This window comes from Phocoena sinus, chromosome 1 (assembly GCF_008692025.1).
Source record: "Phocoena sinus isolate mPhoSin1 chromosome 1, mPhoSin1.pri, whole genome shotgun sequence".
Taxonomy (NCBI): Eukaryota; Metazoa; Chordata; class Mammalia; order Artiodactyla; family Phocoenidae; genus Phocoena; species Phocoena sinus.
Window position 1 is genome coordinate 170,870,882 of NC_045763.1, and position 20,318 is coordinate 170,891,199.

At 37.8% G+C, this 20,318-nt stretch overlaps 1 protein-coding gene across 7 annotated transcripts in view; it reads left to right on the top strand.

Annotated features, from left to right (window-relative positions):
* ESRRG (estrogen related receptor gamma) overlaps window positions 1-20,318 on the top strand; it is a 643,230-nt gene that overhangs the window by 569,978 nt on the left and 52,934 nt on the right. For all 7 annotated transcript variants that reach the window (XM_032604485.1, XM_032604480.1, XM_032604500.1 and 4 more), the window contains 2 exons: window positions 9,757-9,867; window positions 13,498-13,659. In XM_032604485.1, coding sequence (XP_032460376.1) covers window positions 9,757-9,867; window positions 13,498-13,659 — 273 coding nt within the window. The remainder of the gene's footprint in view (window positions 1-9,756; window positions 9,868-13,497; window positions 13,660-20,318) is intronic.

Here is a 20,318-nt window from a genome sequence, read left to right on the forward strand (position 1 = left end):
ATTTTGCATAAATATTCTTTGTGCTTCTGTTTACACAGAGAATCCCCATGGAGTGCTGTGCATTGTTATTACTATTATTATTGTATTAAACTTATTGCTGCCGGTGTCATAAGAAACAAGAAATAAACGTCACAGTGTCGCAAGAAAATTTCTCACTGATATGAGATTTGGACGTGTATACATTAATGTTATGTTCACATTTGATCTCTATTGAACTGGTTTTTTTTCCCTATGTATTTTGTGGTTTTGGTACAATTCTTCTTTTTCACATGACCCAGGCATATGTTCTTTCTGCTAGATTTACTTTATTTCCAGTCTCAACTTTGCAAAGTCATAATCACCAGAAAAATATTAATTAAGCACCATGTGTCACTTTGGTATCTTAGAATTGGCTCTTGGAATTTCTGCTTGAGTCTGGTAATGCATTTTTATTAACTGTGCTGAGTTCCGAACAAATTGGCCAGGACTTAAAGTTTTCTCCTACTAAAGTGACCATAAGCTTCTCTTTTGAGCTGAACTCTACTTTGGTTGCCCACGTGATCTAGAATCACACATGCTAAAACCAAATGACCTCCAGACTCACCACCATCTTTCTCTGTCACCTGTTTCCTTTTTTTTTTTCTCCCACAACTTATATTCTCTTTGAAATCCACGCGTGGTTTTTTTGTTCACTAGACTCCACTGTATTCCTCTTCACTGGATGAAACACAGTGACTATGACTTTCAACCCGCAACTTATAAACCAGCCTGGTTGATTTCATTTTTAATTCATTTTTACAGGGCATTGAATTTTGCATAAATAATATTTGTGCTTCTGTTTACAGAGCATCCCCATGGGGTGCTGTGCACCGTTATTACTGTTATTATTGTGTTAAACTTATTGCTGCCAGTGTCACATTTAATTGTGAATTAGTAGAATCACTTTTCCTGATGGTGATGTGCAACCACATTTCATGTCTTCACCCGCTAATTCACAACTTTATTCACATGAGAAGGCAATTTCAAAAAGGATAAAGGGAAGAGTCACCAGTATTAAACAGTAACCAGACAAAATAGAGTTCAGATAGGTTTAAGTCACCGCAGTATCTCTTTCAATAGTTTATGAAATTTTTCACAGGCAAAAAAGAAAGAAAGGGAAGATTTTCATTTTTTTCTTTAAAGGCAGTCTCTATGTTTAGCAAATACAGGCCAAGCAAGCTCGCTCGCCCGCTCTCTTTCTCTTTCTCTCTGACATCAAGCAAAGTAAGAAATAGTACCTTTTGAATAGGAGATTTCTTTTAATTACATTGGGGAAGTGATAATGGTAGGTATTGCATGTTTAATGTAATGTTCTGGGTGCCCCTTTTTCTTTCCCTTTTTTTTTTTTTTACCCCTTCACAGCCACCTCATCTTGAGCAGAAATAAAAGGTTCAAGGCTTGTCAGCATCAGTTTATAGATAGCTGTTTAAAAATAATGAGATATTGGGTATTGTAAGGCTCAGAGCCGTCTTGCCAAGACCCATTTATTTCTATTCACCTTTTGTCAGAATTGCAGACAGAAGACATTCAATTAAAACTTGTCACCTGTTGCAGATGACCTAATTTGTACTTCTATGTGTCACAGATTAGGGCTCCATGCTGCAGATGAAGCAACTGGACCCCTGGTGGAATAATATTTTCCCTGCAAAATATTTTGTAAACTATGTCTTTTTCAGATTTCTATGATTTTGATTTCGGCTCTCAGCCAGATTATACATTTAGCACATACGCCTCAGAACCAGCCAAGAGCAGTGAATCACACCTTGAAAAAAAAGGAGGAGGGACTTCTTTGTGGCTATGTCCTGTGCACAGAAATCTACAAATGTATTTTGGATGCAGCTTGAATCTGAAACAGAGGGAAGCCTTTGTAATTTCCTATGCAAGCCTCACATGTTTAATAGTCCAGATAGCTACCAGGAGACCAAAACGAAAGACTTCCCTTTGCTAATTGTTAATTCATCTGTAGAGCAAGGAAGCTTTAATGTGAGTCCTGGCTTTTATCTCTTTTCGTGACTGAGGACTCAGTTAAAAAAAAAAAAAAAAAAAAAGCCCACCTAATGGATATGCATTTTCTCGCCCTGTGTGACTTTTCCCTTTTATTTCAGCAGATCTTATAGCGCTTCCACATGCAACCAAGCTATTTCCAAAGTTCCTGAATTGTTGTCATGTTATTTCAGCGGAAGTAAATGTAACCATTCGTCAAGGTGTCTAACTGAAAAGCCGCCATCGGGGTCTCCTTCTGAACTGTAAAACTCAGCCAGAATGTTGCTTTGCCTCCATGGTCCTGGCAAAACAGTCCTTGTCTTATTTCAGTGACATTTTAAAGAGGAATAAGGAGCGAGGAAATGAATATCTCTGGGTCCCTGCCTCAAGAGCAAAGCAGACTGACTGAATGTTTTTATCATTTTTGGTTTACCCACAGTCTCATAGCTATAAACTTCTTCTAAGTGGAGATGCTTTATAGAGTCATAGATGCAAAATGCCTGGCCCTTCAGTGGAGTGAAAGTATCCCTCTCTCCTCCTGCTAGCTCATCATTTTGCCTTACTCTTTACATGCACCCCCTATCAGGGTGCGAGTATTGTTTACTACAGTAATTGCGTTTTATCTGCCCGCGCTTCTGCTTTTGGAGTATATACCACATGCTGTTTTCCAAACATAGAATTTGATGACAGAGAAGCAGTATAAACATAGGGCTTGAGAACGTGGGCTCTGCAGCCGTGGTCCCCTGAGAACGTGGGCTCGGCAGCCGTGGCCCCCCGCTGCCACTCCTGGCTCAGCCTCTTCCCCGTTCCAGTTTTCTCATTTGTAAAATGGGATAATAATAGCACCTGCTTCATAGGATTGCTGTAAGTATTAAATGTGTTCATGTACGTAAAACAATTAACCCATTGCCTGGAATAGAAGAAGCTCTCAATAACCAATGGGTGTTTTGGTTAATTGCAAGACACCTCATACAGAGATTAAGTCATTCCATTATCAATGAAGACATTGCTTGTTAAGGAGATGCAGATATCAGGAGTCAAAACTTTGCTGAGATAGGAAGAAAGGAACGAAATCATGAAGCCATGTTGGACAGTATCACTGTCTATTTTGAGAAAGGGCAATAATAGTAAGAGAAGGTAACTAGGGCTTGGTGTGTTTTATTGTCTCTCATGATCCTCCAGAATTTAATATGGTTAGACTCTCCCTGGAGTATCTGCGTCAGTATACAAATAATTTTCACTCGTCCCTTTACTGGGGTACCTATAAATATGCACAAATACTCTAGGTAAAACTGGTCCTCTCTGTAAGGACGCTGCTACGAGGAAGAACCCCATCACAGGCTGCCACTAAACTTCTCGCCACTGTGTCTTGATACTGCTGATCTGCCTTTGCGTCCTTTCCTACAGCCCCTCAAAGGGGTTTTCTCCACCCTCTGTTTATGATGGTTCCCTCACAGAAATCTCAGGCAAATTCAAGGGCACTTCTAGGTACTTCTTTTCCTGAACGGAAAGAGCTGGATTCCCTTCCACAGCAGAGGGAGCGGCAGTAGCAGAGACATCGTGGAGGAGAAGGTTCCCGCCCTCTTCACCTTCTTGTGTCATAAGCTTTACCTTCCCAGGCAGCTCCTCATTCTGAAGTACAAGTCGTGTTGGATAACATTTCAATAATCCAACTATTTATTTAGTTGTCATTAAAGTCACTAATCTTTTTTTTTTTTTTTGTGACATGCAGGCCTCTCACTGTTGTGGCCTCTCCCGTTGCGGAGCGCAGGCTCCGGACGGGCAGGCTCAGCGGCCATGGCTCACGGGCCCAGCTGCTCTGCGCGGCATGTGGGATCTTCCCGGACCGGGGCACGAACCCGCGTCCCCTGCATCGGCAGGCGGACTCTCAACCACTGTGCCACCAGGGAAGCCCCTAAAGTCATTAATCTTTTAAAATATTATTTCACTATCTTTTAAAAAATTATCATTACTTTAATTTGACTATTTGCATCTTTCGTAAGTATTCCAGGGGTCTGTGTAATCAACGTTTTTAGCAAACCTTTGTTTAGGAACAATATTATAAAAAGCCTTTTCTTTAATTTAGCAAAGTAGGCTAGGATAGCCTTGTGTAATTCTCTGAAGGGGAGATCTTTAATTATCCTATGGAACGACTTTGTACTATTAAAAGTGTGAAAAATACTTTTGTCTTTGGACTATATAATATTTTTAAAATTTGCATTTGGGCCTAAAATGTAGACTTAAAATTAGCTGACCTAAGAAGGCCTTGTGCTGAACTGTTTCACTTCTTTTGGCATTTATGTGCCTCATAGCGGGGTTTTTTTTGGTTTTGTTTTTTCCTTCTTGTCCTATTCCTGTTTTCTCAATTTTGTAAATTCTGACAACTTATGAGATTTGTGATTCCCTTGTGGCAATGTAGGCACATGCAGTACTTGACAGAAAAAGCAATGTGAAACGTTCTGTTTGGTAGGTAATGTAAATATTAAAATTTTTTATTTAAAAAATGAAAGGGGTAATGGCAGTCTCCACATGAATAGAAAATCCAGTTGCCTTAATTAACTTCAAATCCTGTCAAACATTGAACATTGTGGGTGTCTTATTTACTGGGAGAAATCTTCTTTATAAACTTTTTCAAAACTGGTTTACAAGTGGAGTCCAAACAGAAATTGTTGGTATTTAAGATCGTAAAGATGTAGAGAGACAGACTTTGCCATTGTAAGTGGAAATATTTGGATTAGATTGATGTTTGTTTAAGGCAAATCTGGATTTTCCAGGTCCTGATCGTAAATACTGTTGTGTTTTTTTTGTTTGTTTCTGCTGAAAGTAGAGACTTTTAAATGAAATGTATTAGGTTAATTGGATAATTATCAATTCTCTACTTAACTTTGTATTGTGTGTTTCTAGCTAAACTCAGAGATAGCATTTTTCTTTTTGGTAGACTTTGGGTTGGCTTCTGTATGTGTTCTAAAATAAAGTCTAAATGATATTATTAGTGATGGGGTGAACAGCAAATAGAATGGGATACCAAATATTTCTGTAATCACTTAGACATCAAATAATGTCATTACTTGGGTTTTACCCTTTGTATTATCTTACCATTCAGTCATACCTCAAATCTGTTTACCTACAGAATTGAGGCAGGGTAGACTGTCACACTCCATGGGGGTAGATTTTCAATAAATGATCACGATGCAAAATATATTTCAATAAATAATATAGCAATATTTCAATTGGTATTTTAAGGTTTATAAGATATTTAATAATGCATTTGTATAATATCCAAATATATTAGTACATTAGTATAATATCCAAATATACTAGTACCTTATATTAATATAATTGGATCATTACAGCAAAACACCAGGGAGGTTATTGTCTTAATATCCATCTTATATTTGGAAAAGCAAACAGGTTAAGGAACTCAACAAAATTTACAGAGCTTGTTAATGAAAGAGCCAGAAAGAAACCATTCTGATTTGCAAACTGTGCTTTATTTTTTCCCATGTTCCTCATATAATATTTAAGAATAAATTCTTATATTATTACAGTTGGAAACATTTTTCTGGAAAAACTTTGAAACTAGAAATATACTGAAAATAGACTTCTTTTATTTTTAAATTTATTTATTGGCATATAGTTGCTTTACACTGCTGTGTCAGTTTCTGCTGTACAGCAAAGTGAATCAGCCATACATATACATATATCCCCTCTGTTTTGGATTTCCTTCCCATTTAGGTCACCACAGAGCACCAAGTAGAGTTCCCTGTGCTATGGAGTAGGTTCTCATTAGTTATCTATTTTATACATAGTAGCGTATATATGTGAAAATAGACTTCTTAATGATATCTGTATAGTATTGTTTTATCAGACCCTTTAAAATCACATTATTAAAGTTTCAGTGCATATATTATTATGACTCAGATGAATAAATCTGTTTATTTTCAAAGATGCACAGATAAAGAAGCTGGGTCCACATGTTTGAACACATAGCTTGGGCTGATTTAACTTTGAAACCTAGGTCACTTGTGTATTTCCGTGTTATATGATTGTCCTTGGGGGGAAAAAAACTGGTTTTACTGACTATGTTTTTTCTCCAACAGAACTGAATAAATTGGTGAATAATTTTAGTATGATGTAGAAGTAGTTGCAGGTGTGTTACTAGGATTTGAGTTCAAACATTTCACTGAGTATGAAGTCAGCTAAACTAAATCATTATCATCATCATGATGTCTCTAGAAGATGCATAAAAAGAAGATTTTCCAGATTTTGAAAAGAGGTTAAAAGCAGTATAAATATTTTCTACTTGAAATTGTTGATATTTGCCTATTTTTAACCCCCTAAAATGGGAATAAAACTTTCACATAAAAGTTATTATGATCTTTTAAAATATATCGACTCTAGAAATTTTTACCATTAATTGTTATCTAAACTTGGCAGGAACAATTTTTCTGTATGTTGACTGCCCGTCAACTTTCGCTACATAATTGTATTAATTATGTAGTATTAATATCTATTTTTTCCCTCTACAGTCATCTACTGAATACCATATACATAAAGTTATAAATCATAAATGAATGCTTTGTCCAACTGATCTTTATTTTAGGAAGTAAGAAAGCGTTAAGTCATGGCTTTTGTAAAAAAGTATTTGAATATTTAGAAACTGGATATATACGTAGGTGGTATGGATGGGTGGTTGGATAGATAGTAGTTTATCTACCCACACACTGAAAGGAGGTGAGAGGGAGGGAAGAAAGCAAGAAAAAGAGGGAAAAGGAGAAAGAGAAAGCGAGAATGAACATAAGAGTGAGAACACTCCTTTAGATTTTGGAGGAGCACGTAAAAATAATATGAATATTTCAGTAATTCATTGTTCAAAGTTGAAAGGAAATGCACAGTAATAAAATTATTTCACAATACTTAAAGGATATATTCCTACAGATACAAAAAATATCCCATAATGCATAATAAAAATTCTGTCAATCAAGTATATGTATTTTTTCTTCATGATATTTAATAACTAGTTTTCAGTGTTGCACTTCTCCCATAAACTTGGGCCAGTTGGCTAAGCTGATTGGTGGCTTTAGTGTGATATAACTGTGTCAGAATTGTGTCCAGCCAAGACCTTGAATCCAGTCTTTCAGCCACAATCCTCTTCCATAGGCCTTCAGGATGGACGAAATCCATTGTCAGAAACTCACCAGCTCTGACTCCTGTGTTGGAAAATACACAGTGTATTGTTCAGTATTTGAGCATGTGAGGCTATATTGCTCATGGTGAACTCATGCCCTGACAGACACCAAAAGCAAAGTTTGGAGTCTACAAACCTAATCAAGATGCATTCTGTGAGCTTTTTTGGTTCCTTTAATTTTTAAAATTTTTATTGGAGTATAGTTGATTTACAGTGTTGAATTAGTTCTGCTGTACAGCAAAGTGAATCAGTTATGCATATACATATATCCACTCTTTTTTAGATTCTTTTCTCATATAGGTCATTACAGAGTATGAGTAGAGTTCCCTGTGCTGTACAGTAGGTCCTTGTTGATTATCTGTTTTATATATAGTAGTGTGTGTATGTCAGGCTTTCTTGGTTCTAACAATTTCAGAGTTATTTTTAAACGTTTCCTCCTTTTTTTAGCCTTCGTCTGTCATTGTCTTTCTCTGTCTCTGTTTCATCCTGCCTTCTCTTCACACCTCTAACCATATCACATTAATGTTCACATTGCGTCGGAGCTGGATGCCAAATGTGTTATGGTACCACTTTTAGTTATATATGCTTTTAATTTTCTAAACTCTTATAATGGAAAATTTAAAATTCTTATAATGAAACAAATTTGAATGGATCTCAGATGAACAGACAAAATGTGACCACATTATATAAACTGGAAAAATACCCTGGAGAAAGAAAGAAATGAAAAAAGACAAAACACGACTAAAGGGGGGAAAAGAGGGAAGGTGTTAAACTTTAGTAAATTAAATATAGACACAATAAAAATTAGATAAACGAAGGAGTGGAACTCTAGGTGCAAAATTCCTCTAAAAGCGGCAGTCAAGAAATGTTTCTTCATGACTCACAAGCATTCTATTTTCACTGAATACTTAGAGACTGTACCTAAGCTCTTCGTTTTTTGATATTTGTTTGTCTAAACCTACTTACTTGCTCTTGAAGTTGCCTCCTGATGTCACTTAAACTCTGCTCTGATGTTTCAGTTTGACATTTCAGGGTTTATCTGGAACCAAGTGTATGTTTGTGTTTATCACTCAAAGGAAATCAACTCTTAAAGTAGTAGTAATATGAAAAGTTATGTGTTTCTTTAGCTCATGGATTGATAGTCATCTTTAACATATGAGTATATATATTCACCTTCAGGATTCACATAGAAATATATCAGCCTTTCCCAGACTGTTTCATATAATTCAGTTACCCCACAACTCACCTGTTCCACATGGTATTAACAAATGTTCCCAAAGCAGGATCCTTGGTTAAATTGGTTTGCAAAACATTGCATAGGCTGTATCTCCCTCTGAGAGTTCTATTAGTTGCACGTTAAAGGCTCTGAGAGGGCCTTCAGTAAATTAACAATACTGAGGATACTGTTAAACCAAATCTATTTGCCGGACAGTTTGAGAAATATGAAAATATGTACAATGAATTACTTGGTTGTGAATTTATTAGTGGATAATGTTAATACTGTCTTATCAATTAAGGTACAATCTAAGACCACAAAGCGAATCTCTCACCTCTCTCTTACTCCCAAGTAATCTTCTCTTTATTTGATAAAGATTTATATGTTTCTATTCTAAACTTTACAATTACAGACTGGAAACCATGTTATTAACAAGCGCCCCTCCCCACTGCCCCATGTAAATGAAACATTTCTTTCTTTTTAATCCCTTTCTTTCCCTTTTGCCCCTTTCCCTAATGTTATAGATCCACTACCAGCAATACCTCCCTGAATCTTGACCCAGTCCATCACTCATGGGGAAAAAGTATTACTAAATGCCGGTCTACTTTCGCCTACTTTCTAGCTTCACGCTTCATCTCTGCCCTCCTAACAAATCCCTCCTTTGCCATCCTAGCCTCCTGAATTCTTTCAGGAATCTCCTCCTTCTAACCCGCGTTCAGTCCAAACCTGCTCTCAGTTTCCTCTCATTTGAAGGAAAATACAAACTTGTGCCAAAATGTAAAGAACATGCTCCTTCTGAGACATGTTGACTTAGAACACGGAACGATCCTCGCATCTCATCTTGTGTAGTAGGGTTCCAGCTCTCTACAACATGTAGGGGTTTTCAACTCAATTCAGTTCCACAGGTCCATGTGGAGTCCTCTGATAGACTGGCGTGGATTGAACAGCTCTGGGTCTACTGATCTACTCAAGCCCACACATTGAGCTCTCAGGGGTGACTGATGAAGAGGATACACGTTGCCAGCATCTTTAATTTGAGAAACCGTGTTAGCACCAAATTCCAGTTTCTTTGTATTAATTCTCAAGGAAAGGTGCCTTTCCTTTGGTATGTAGGTGACTCTGATGGCCTTGCATAAATGTCTCTCAGCTTGGTCATCTCTGCCAGGTTTGGTTTCCAACCTGTACCAGTCTTGGTTCAGCCGTCACTTTTTTACATTCCTCTCCTTCCCCTGGACCCTTCTGCAATCTACTCTCTGTTTACCTAGCACCCGTGGACGATAGTCTCTATGTATTTGATTGGTCTCAAAGGTAGCTACCTCAACAGTAAGGAAGTGCCTGTCTTTCCCCACAGGAGTGCGTCTTGACAGAGTACGTGGAGGTCGGCAGAAGTACAAGCGCAGAATAGATGCGGAGAACAGCCCGTACCTGAACCCTCAGTTGGTTCAGCCAGCCAAAAAGCCATGTAAGTACAGCAGACATGTCTGGCTTTCCAGCACACGACATCCTCCCAGCTGGCTCTAGGTACATCACTTCTGGCATGCCCATCCCTACTGACTCCAACGAGACTTCTCTTTGTTGGCGGGGGTGGGGAGATGTGGCTTTATTCCCAAGGATTGCCTTTGAAGAGCAACAACAACTCAGCTAATTATCTTTTTTTCCTGTGGTTTTCTCCCCCTCTACCTTTTTTTCACCTAGTCATTTTGTGGAAGCATAAGCATACCAAGGCATAGCTTATGTAGTGCGAATTTTACATTTACGGGTTATCTTTATTTTCAGAGGTACATAAAATGGATCGTACCATGATCATTAGTTCATTGGAGCTGTTAGTTTCAGATTTCACAAGAAAGTGATTTTTGTAGTTTCCACTAGCTAAATGAGTTTGTTCAACCTCCCAATGAAAATACATTAGGAGCCTCATTAATTTAGAGCTATAGAAGGTTAACACACTCGCTAGCAATAGATTAAAACAAGGATGGGCCCTACTGATAACAAGCATAGGTTGGTGGTTCCATTTCAGATGCCCTTATGGGCATTATGAATTGTTTTTTAAAAGCCCGTGGTTTGATCATGCCTGGCTGTAATCTGAAGCAATGGTAGGTACGTAGCTAAAATGCAAACCCCATTCTCTTTGTCATTAGCTAAAAAGAGCTAGAATGTAGATTGAGGCAGTTAACTGCGTTCCAGTTTCTGAAAAATCAGTTCATGGCTGTAGTGCAAAAGAGCTAACATTTTAGGATGTTTATGCATAGAGTTTATACGAGGCACTGAAAGTGCTTTGGTGGAAACAGTTCTCACATTTAGCTGTCTCTGTCTCAGAAGACACAACCAGCCCTCACCAGAGGAAGTTGCAGCCATAGCAGTTCTAGAAAAGACACGGGTACTTTTTGATCTGCTTTCGAGGGAAGAGAAGAAGTGTCCTCTTCTCATTCAGATTCTCCAGGAGGAGTCGCTGCATCCGTGTGAGCATATGGGCATCTGTTAAATACATAAAACAGACCCTGAACTGTAAATGAAAGGACACTTTAGCTATGTCAAAGGAAAAACAACCAGTTTTACATAAAATTGAAGCTTAAGTGAACATATGGCATGGTTTCCTTTTGCCTTTCCAAAAAACATTATGTTGATTATACCTTCAATTGTCCAATCTGGCATCTTCTCCTCAGCCTGCATAAGCTGTCTGGCATTCTGCAAATACAATCTAGGACTGCATTAGGCAGATTTTGCACATTAGAATAAAAAAACTTTCTGATAATACAATAAAGTGCAATAAACACTAATGCTTAATTTCATTAGAGGTTTCGTTTTCCTGGATTCACTAATATCCAGACTGGGCATTTCTCATTCATTTTATATGAAGTCGACTGACACCATTGATGATATCCTCTACCGAGAGAAAAATGAGCACCAGCCCACTCGTAAGTCCACAGGATGGATAAAGAAACGTCTATGGTTTTCGGCGTAAACCTGAGAAATTGGGAAGACACTTGTCAAGTACCTTTAAGAAGATGACAGCAATTTCAGTGAGCTCCATTTGTCTGAGATGAAAGAGGACTCCTAATAAATCATTACTCATTATCTTAAGGCCTCTGTGTTCATTTTCCTTAGTCTATCCAATTAGTGTATTTTGGTAACAAACATTTATAAAACTTAATTTTCAGATCCTGTCAGACAAATGTCAAGAGACCAGGCATGGGCTTTGCTCAGAAAGTGGCTGGGGGAGATTTCTGGAGCCTGACTGATTGTTTGCGTACTACAAAAGCCCAAGAATGAAAATTGGGTTCTATTGATTCTAATTAGGGAAACATTAAATAAGATTCACCTAGAAACAGTGCTGCCGGCTATTCCATTTTCTGAATGATAGGAATTTCTAAGCTTCCACCAAATTTCTCTGACCCCCCTCCAGTCAGGTATCCAGTGGCTTGGGTAAAACAGGTTGCATTTTCCCTGTACTAAAAGGAGTCGAATCACGATTTCCTTCCGTTACATTTTTGTACCCTTTATTACTGCATTTTCTTCTAATCCTGGGGATCTAGTAGTTGCTGAGAGGTTTTGCTGCATTGTCAGAGCAATGAAAGTGGAAACTTTTCCAAGCGTAGCTAAAAAACAGGGTGTTGTTTCGATAGCATATACGAGAAACAAATGTCATTCTCTTCAGATCCTACAAATTAAAAAAAAAAAAAGAATATTTGATTTTAATTTCTTTTCTAGAAAATACGATATTTGGGAATACTTCCTCCCAAATCTGTATTTTTAATTTGATAATAATTGAATATTACTGCCATTGAATGGTTATCTGTTGATAATTTGAAGTGAACAGAATTCATGTGGCAGTCATAGTAGTAAAAATTTTAAACTCTATCAGAAAAATTACAAATTATAGCTTGGGTAGGTATCCTTGTTATGTTGTTACAGCAGACAAAAAAAGAACTATGTTTTCAATTCTAAGGTATATGAAGTCTTTTCATTTTGAGTTAAAAAAGTTAAAAATGTATAGGGAAAGGCAAATGGTCTAGTAAACGTAGAGGAACCTTTGACTTGGCTCACAAAGATCGCATTTAATACCCTAGTTTTCTAGAGTAATAGGACACAGACATTGAAATATCTGAGTTTATTCTTAACTATTTGTATTTCCTCACTTAGAAGAAAGTATCAAATCTAAAGCTACGTGTAGAAATTGAAAGTGGGGCCAACAAGAAAAATCATTCTGTTAGCAAGGCTTTATAACCCCTTCCATAAACTCTCACATGGCCCTGAGCGATAAAACACATTTGATGTGATGCTTTCCATTTGTCTCTAGTGTTTATTTTATGAAGGATTTTAAAAACATATATCACAAATTTCAGACAGATAAATCTGAACCAGAGAATGAACTAAAGACAACAGATGAAAATAGAGGATTAAAGTATTAGACGCTCCAAAGAGGAAATATAGTCACATTTAAGTTGGAGTATTTTTCTGGAAACTGACACTGGCTGTATTTGGAAGATGGGCCTGGTGTGTGGGGAGGGGGAGAAAGGCAAGTCGTTTGTATTGAATGCATCCCACAGAGACAGAGTTATACAGTCAGTAATTCACCCCGGCAGAAGGGCTCTGACCTTTGCTCCTCTTTAAAGGAATTAGGACAGTTAATGACTTTCATGCCCATTATGTCTATGGGCAGTAGGAGTTCTTTGCCTCCTGCATTATGTTCTATATTTCAGTGGCTTATGTGGATATTTATTTTAAAGCTGTTGTATGCTATTTAATCTGCTTCCCCAGATCCCACTTAAGAATCAAAGAGCAGACCCAGAAAGCCTCTAACTTCTCTTCTCTGTTTGCTATAAAAAATTTCATTACAGGACAGATGCTTCATTCCAGCAAAGGCAGGTAAAGCCAAGAAGAAACAAAGAACTATTACAACTGCTATGGGTTTTCCAGAACGCTGTTTAATATATATATGTTGAACCGTAAATGGAATATTTGGGGTTGATTATAGGTGTTTGTGGGGTGTTTTTGTTCTGTTTTTTGTTTTTGCTCAAAACACCACCTAGTTTAGAACGTGCGAAAGAGGGATGATGTAGTGATCTTGTAGCGCTCTGGTCTGATTCTGCAGATAACAAGATTGTCTCACATTTATTGGTGGCTGAACCGGAGAAGATCTATGCCATGCCCGACCCTACTGTTCCCGACAGTGACATCAAAGCCCTCACTACACTGTGCGACTTGGCCGATCGAGAATTGGTGGTTATCATTGGATGGGCGAAGCATATTCCAGGTACCTTTCCTGAAATGAAAAAGAAAAGTTTGCAATTAATTCCCTAAGCTTTATATGTTGATTTAGGCAAATTCACAATTTTCTCATTAGGATTTTACATTTTTATTTATTTATTTTAATTTGCTTTTTTATTTGTAGTTTTTAAATTAATTTATTGTCCTTGGCCACACTGCACGGCTTGTGAGAACTTAGTTCCCCCACCAGGGATTGAATCCAAACCATTGGCAGTGAAAGCACAGAGTCTTAACCACTGGACCACCAGGAAATTCCCGTTCATTAGGATTTTTTTAAACCTTTACATTTGTTTTTGTTATACTTAATTTAGTGCTTTCTTGGTCCTAATAGAATCATATGCCTTTTTAATAACTGTACCATCTTGAATGCTTGTTAATTATTTTTTCGCATATGAAGGTACTATTGCCAACCTAAGATAAAGAGAATATAACTTGTTAAAATATTTCTTTATTTTTTTAAAAAGTCCGAGTTTTCTCCTAAGGAAATACTTCTGTTTTTTCTTTTCACTTTAAATAAATGTTTATGAATTGGGGGCTTTAAGGCAGACAGCCTGGGTATAAGTCCTGCCTGGCCTGCCAATGGGACAACTTCCCGAGCTTGCTCTATCTTAGCTTCCTAAACCCTAAATAAAGCTATAATATCGTAATAAAAAAAAGTTTTTGTCAGGAGTAGTCTAGATATCTTTTTTCCTTTTAAAAATCACTTATTTTGTTGCTCATAGTGGCGATTTATACTGAATTGTTTTTCATATTTGCATATTGCTTTGGTTTACAATTAGATATTTACCATGAATTTATACATAAATTATGAAGATAAATGTTAAATTGACATTGTAAATATTCTCATATGGTGACTTAAGAGTAGTATTTCAGGTTTTTTTAAAAGTATTTATTTATTTATTTGATTGTGCTGGGTCTTAGTTGTGGCAGGCGGGCTTCTTAGTTGTGGCATGTGAACTCTTAGTTGCAGCATGCATGTGGGACCTAGTTCCCTGACCAGGGATCGAACCCGGGCCCCCTGCATTGGGAGTGCAGAGTCTTATCCACTGTGCCCCCAGGGAAGTCCCAAAAGTAGTATTTTAAAGTATCCAATTATTTTTCTCTCCAGGCCTGTCCTTAGATCCGTGAACATATACCTGATCACAGGGTTTAAGAATTTTAGTAGTCTACTTGAATTATTGTTTGTTTGAACTTTGATCTTCAAATAGTTTACAAACAAATTTTTGGACGATGAGCCGTGTTTCTCTGGTACAGTGAACTTATTTCTGTCTCCTTAAACTAGTTTGTCTTTATGCTTTGAATGCTACAGTAATTTCTTTAATCAAATTGATGGAAGTCCCTTTCCCAGCCCACACTGAAACCAATTTATCGGTCATGATACGCCAGCTATGTTGCTAACAGTCGTAACGAACTGTCAGGCGATATCGCAGTGAAGCTAATTTGAAGTCATTAGGTGTGCAGCGTTCAGGCGACAATTTGTTACAGTGCTTGGGAACACAGCTGACGTTTCTGAATGGCTTTGTTCACTGCAGTTCTAGATGAGGCCAAGCAAATTGTAAACTAATTTAAGCATCACTGTATTATACCGGCTACTTTGTCTTACACTGTTTGCTAATAAAGCACCCCCAATTAAGTCAAAACTAGTTTAAATAGGTGAGCTGGAGTGTATTCTTTAGAAGATACCTCCACAAGGGTCACTACATCTAAAAGAAAGATGAGAATTTGATTGTGTGGATAGCTGATTTGCATTTGGATTGTAATCATATCTATAAGGTTTTTAGAAAAAGCAAAAAAAAATCGAAATAGAATATGCTGAAAGATGGTGAGACATTGGAAATTGTAGCGGTGGAAACAACCAGAATTGACCTAAACAGTGTATGAAAACTTTTCTGGAAGGAAAGTGTTATGAAGGGTTTTAGAAAGAAACAAAACTAAGATATGTTGAAGTGTCCACAGATACTTTAAAAAATAATCAATATATATTATATCATTTACATTTATCCACACACACACAAGTACACAGACATACATACTCACAGATTTAAAATAGCATTATTCTAACCCAGGGTTTCTCAGTCTTGACGCAATTGATGTTTGGAACCAGATAATCTTTTGTTATGGGGCCTGTCCTGTTCCTTGTAGGGTATCTAGCAGCATCCTTGGTTTCTACCTATTAACATCCTTGAGTTGTAACAAACAAAAATGTCTTCACACATTGCCAGATGTCCTCTTGGGGGGGCAAAATCATGCCCCTCTTCCCCGGTTGAGACCCACTGTTCTAACCCAGGAATCAGATATTATTATCCTTAATTCAAAGATAGGGAGATCTGGGGCAGAGAGAGGTAAAAACACTTGCACAGGGCTTCCCTGGTGGCACAGTGGTTGAGAGTCCGCCTGCCGATGCAGGGGACACGGGTTCGTGCCCCGGTCCGGGAAGATCCCACGTGCCGCGGAGCGGCTGGGCCCGTGAGCCATGGCTGCTGAGCCTGTGCGTCCGGAGCCTGTGCTCTGCAACAGGAGAGGCCACGAATTCTGCCCAAGTTCTCCCTGAATTAAGAAATTGGTTAAGCCCATATTCTGTTATCGTACAGACATTCCATAATAACAATCAAGAAAAGTCAACGACTCCTGCTGCTGCTCTCTGGAAAGGAAAAGTCAGTGATAAATTTGTGGGTCCAGTTGTGTATCTAAGTAGAAATGTCAGCTTACAGAGGAACTTGTCACAGTAAAGGGGCTCTGGTGACCTTTGTGAAGACAGTAACTTTAAATAACTATGAGTAACAGCATTTCCAGTGGTGGAAACAATTGCTATACGATTATGTGTTCAGTCTTAAGCTGAGGCTTAGAATTGGTAGGGGCTGACGTTATTCTCTCTCCACAGCAAATGCCAGAGGAGGTTACTGTGCAATGATGATTCACAGCTCTGTTTTTCGTGATACCCGGAGGGTGTTTTAAATGACTGCAAGGAGTATGTTGGCTTTTCAGAGAGGGATTAGCAAAACACGAATTCACTGAAATGCCTTTAAGTTTCATAACAGTAAGTGTGCCGTGCAGTGTTCGGAGGTAGAAGTAAAAGATGCTGTGATACCAGCGTGCTGGTCTATATAGCCGGGTTCAGGGAGCCTGGGCATGGCAGCAACATGGAGCATGGGATGGGGAGGGGGTAAAGCCAAAGAGAATATAAAGATTAAAGTCTCATTTCTGCCTTGATAAAAGTAAAAATGTGTTTTTGATACCATGACCTAGTCCTCATAACTGGGGTTGGAGCTGGAATTAAAGCCAAATCAGAACGGAAATTTCACGTCTTAATCTTCACTTCAAAATTGTTTGTACTAAAATCCAAGCCTTTGCTCTCTTTATGCTGCTCTCAGTTTGTGGAATCGCACACACACACACACACACACACACACACACACTTTTTAAAAATTAAGTTTAGCATATAAGATCAGATCAGTAGCCTTTCTGCACTCCTGGGAAGATACTTTTGTATACTTGCTTTTGCTACATAAAAAAGTGACAAATTCAACAAAAGAAAATATTAAAGAAGAATACATAGGGAGTGGGGTTTTTTTATCAGTAAATAGAATTTGTTGACTTACTTTAATAAATCACATAAATGGAAAAGTGTGTAGTTCGGAAACATGACCATACTTTATCTCTAGAAGCAAAAAGATCACAAGGGCTTTAGAAAATGCTTGACTTTAGTTGAAGGAGCATAAGGGCACCAGAACAGATGATGGTGCCCTAATAGCCCTTTTTAAGAATGACAGGGCCCCACCATTAGCATCCTTTTATATCCTTGGAAATTGCTCACGCCTCGCTTTTCTGGTTCCTATCTGCCTGACTCTTTTTTATTTCTCTTTCAATTTCGTCCGCGCTCGGATAAGCGCATGCTAACACAATATGATTGAGCTGTAAAATGGACCACTGTCGCCTCTAATCTCTTTTATGTAGATACGGAGGTCCTGCACACTCCACTTCATTCTCTCTCCATTGTTGGCCTTTTTTTAGAATGGGCTGCCAAGTAATGGAGGCTCCGTCAAATATTAGAGCTAGGTTTCACAGGGTGTGATAAGACGATTATCAGCCCAGCAGTCAGACCTATTATTGTTCTTTGTGGTTGATTAAAATATTATTTTGTACTGTAACTTTGTTAGCAAAATGCAGAATGTGCTTCGTCAGATGGTGCTTAGAAAAGCATCACCCATATTAGCTGACCTATATAAGTGGCTTAAATATATTTATGGATCTTGCCAGACGGATGACTTTAAGAGAAAGGTATTTGAACAATTCAGTGAATGAATGTATGTTAGAAGTTGTTTTTTCCTTTATCAAATATGGCAGATTATCAGGTGGGCTTGTTTATTTTTGACATGACAGATCGAACAGTTACCTGCTGAAGAAGGAGGACTCCATTCAAGTTTGGAGCCTCTTAGTGACATTTTTAAAACAGGAAAAATAACACAAAAAACTATAGTTTTTCTTCATACCAAGTGAAGGCAGGAACTATTAAGCTCAAAAAGAAAACCACACTCGGAAGAGATGTGATAAAACAGTCTTTATGTATAGTTATTCATGTAAGAAACAGAAGTCTAAAGTATAGAAACCAGTATTCTCCATTTATTCTGAAACATTTTTTCTAAAACGTTCACTTAGGAAAATGTATTAAAACTTGCTCAGCGAGTTGGCTTTTTCTAGTTTTCTCGACAGAAGTACTTAGAATTTTCTATAAATGACAGAAATCTCTAAAGAACATGGATAAACTATTTCTATATATTAGGATATAAATTTTGTGAGAGAATACCCAAGAGTATTTTGAACTAATATTTATGGCTAATGATACTGTTTAAAGACATATTTATTGTTCCAATGCATTTTACATAGAGATCCATTTTTTAGATTGTATCATTCCCCAGGCAAAGTTGTGAAGGTTTTGTTTTTTAACTGCCCATTACTTATCTTAAACTGCTGGCACCATTACATGATTGTGACGTGTGAAAAAGCACAAAAAATTGTGGTGGAAATAATTACTCTAAGATTATGTTTCCATTTGTAACACCAGGTAAGTTTTCATGTGTATGCATGTGATTATGGTTTCACATGCAGGAAACGGCATAGTTAACTAAGAGAGTTATGTTATATATAAAAAGGATCTAATATGCTGTTTCGTTTCTATATCATTGGCACTTGAAAAATGTACTATTGATTAGTTGATTAAAAATATGCACAGCACAAAACTATTAATTGGCTCTGAGGCTCCGCCCTCCACCCCATGGTATAACTGAATTTACGCGTAGTTGTAATTTCTACTTTGCTACAAGTGAATTAAAGCGATTACAGCTCTTTTCTCAGGATTAATTTTTCTTATATGCATGTAACTTAATGATTTCAGAACTGTGAAGTCATTGAGTCTTTTAGTTAAGTGGAGAAATTTTTTTTTTTTTTTGCGGTACACGGGCCTCTCACTGCCGTGGCCTCTCCCGTTGCGGAGCACAGGCTCCGGACGCGCAGGCTCAGCGGCCATGGCTCACGGGCCCAGCCGCTCCGTGGCATGTGGGATCTTCCCGGACCGGGGCACGAACCCGTGTCCCCTGCATCGGCAGGCGGACTCTCAACCACTGTGCCACCAGGGAAGTCCCAAGTGGAGAAATTTTAAATTTAAGATCCAATGCCTTGGCACTTAGTAAGACTATTTAAATTACAACTATATTCAATTATCAGATAGTTGGAAGTTATGTTTAATGCACCTGGGAGTTGTATACCTGTGTACCGGTAGTTGTGGTTTATAAAAGGTAGAATAATTCTGAAAGTAAAATCAGAAAACCTGAGCTTGTATATAGTTGAGTAATATTTTGTAAGTTATGTAATTGGTCTGGCCATGAGTTATATTGTGAAAATTAAATGAGGAAAAAAAACACACATGCAAATTATACACATATGCATAATTAATTTGCAAATTATCAAGAATGATCTAAAAACGTAAAATATTCAGTGTTCATTTTAGTGCCTAAGAAATTGTGCATAGATTGTCATTTTATTGTAATTAGAGCCAAGTGATCCAAAAAGTTAGTATTCATAAGAGCTATTTCAAAAAATATTCAGAACAAACATCCATTATAATAGAAAGGGAGGGAAAGGTTATTTAACCAAGAGGATCACTGTATGGATATTGCCATCACTCTGTCCTAGGCGAACAAGACCATTAGCTTCTAGATAGTCAGGTTCGTCCTCCTCGGCCACACCTGAAATAACTGAACGTTTATCAGTTTCTGAAGTCACGATTGTGATATGGAGAAAGGAACAAGTTGAAAACTATGTTGTGAAAAAAATAATCTGAAAGATTCCCCTACAGGCTTGTTCATTTTCTGCAGCTACCCTTGCTAGAAAGGCCAAAGACCAACAAAGAAGGTTTGAGGTTTCCCAGACAGAGACCTGGTTCAAGAGACACCCCCAAATGTTATTAAAGATGCTCACAAAGACCTCTCCACACCACTCAGTGCCATTGTTTGTGACCTGATGCACAGTGCCGTCACCATGCTGAATTACCTGTGCTCACGTAAGCTCTGTTCCAGTATTCTGGTCCATTCCTAGGTATCCCCCAAATATATCTGCCATCCATTCGTCGTCATGCCACTGTGTACCTCT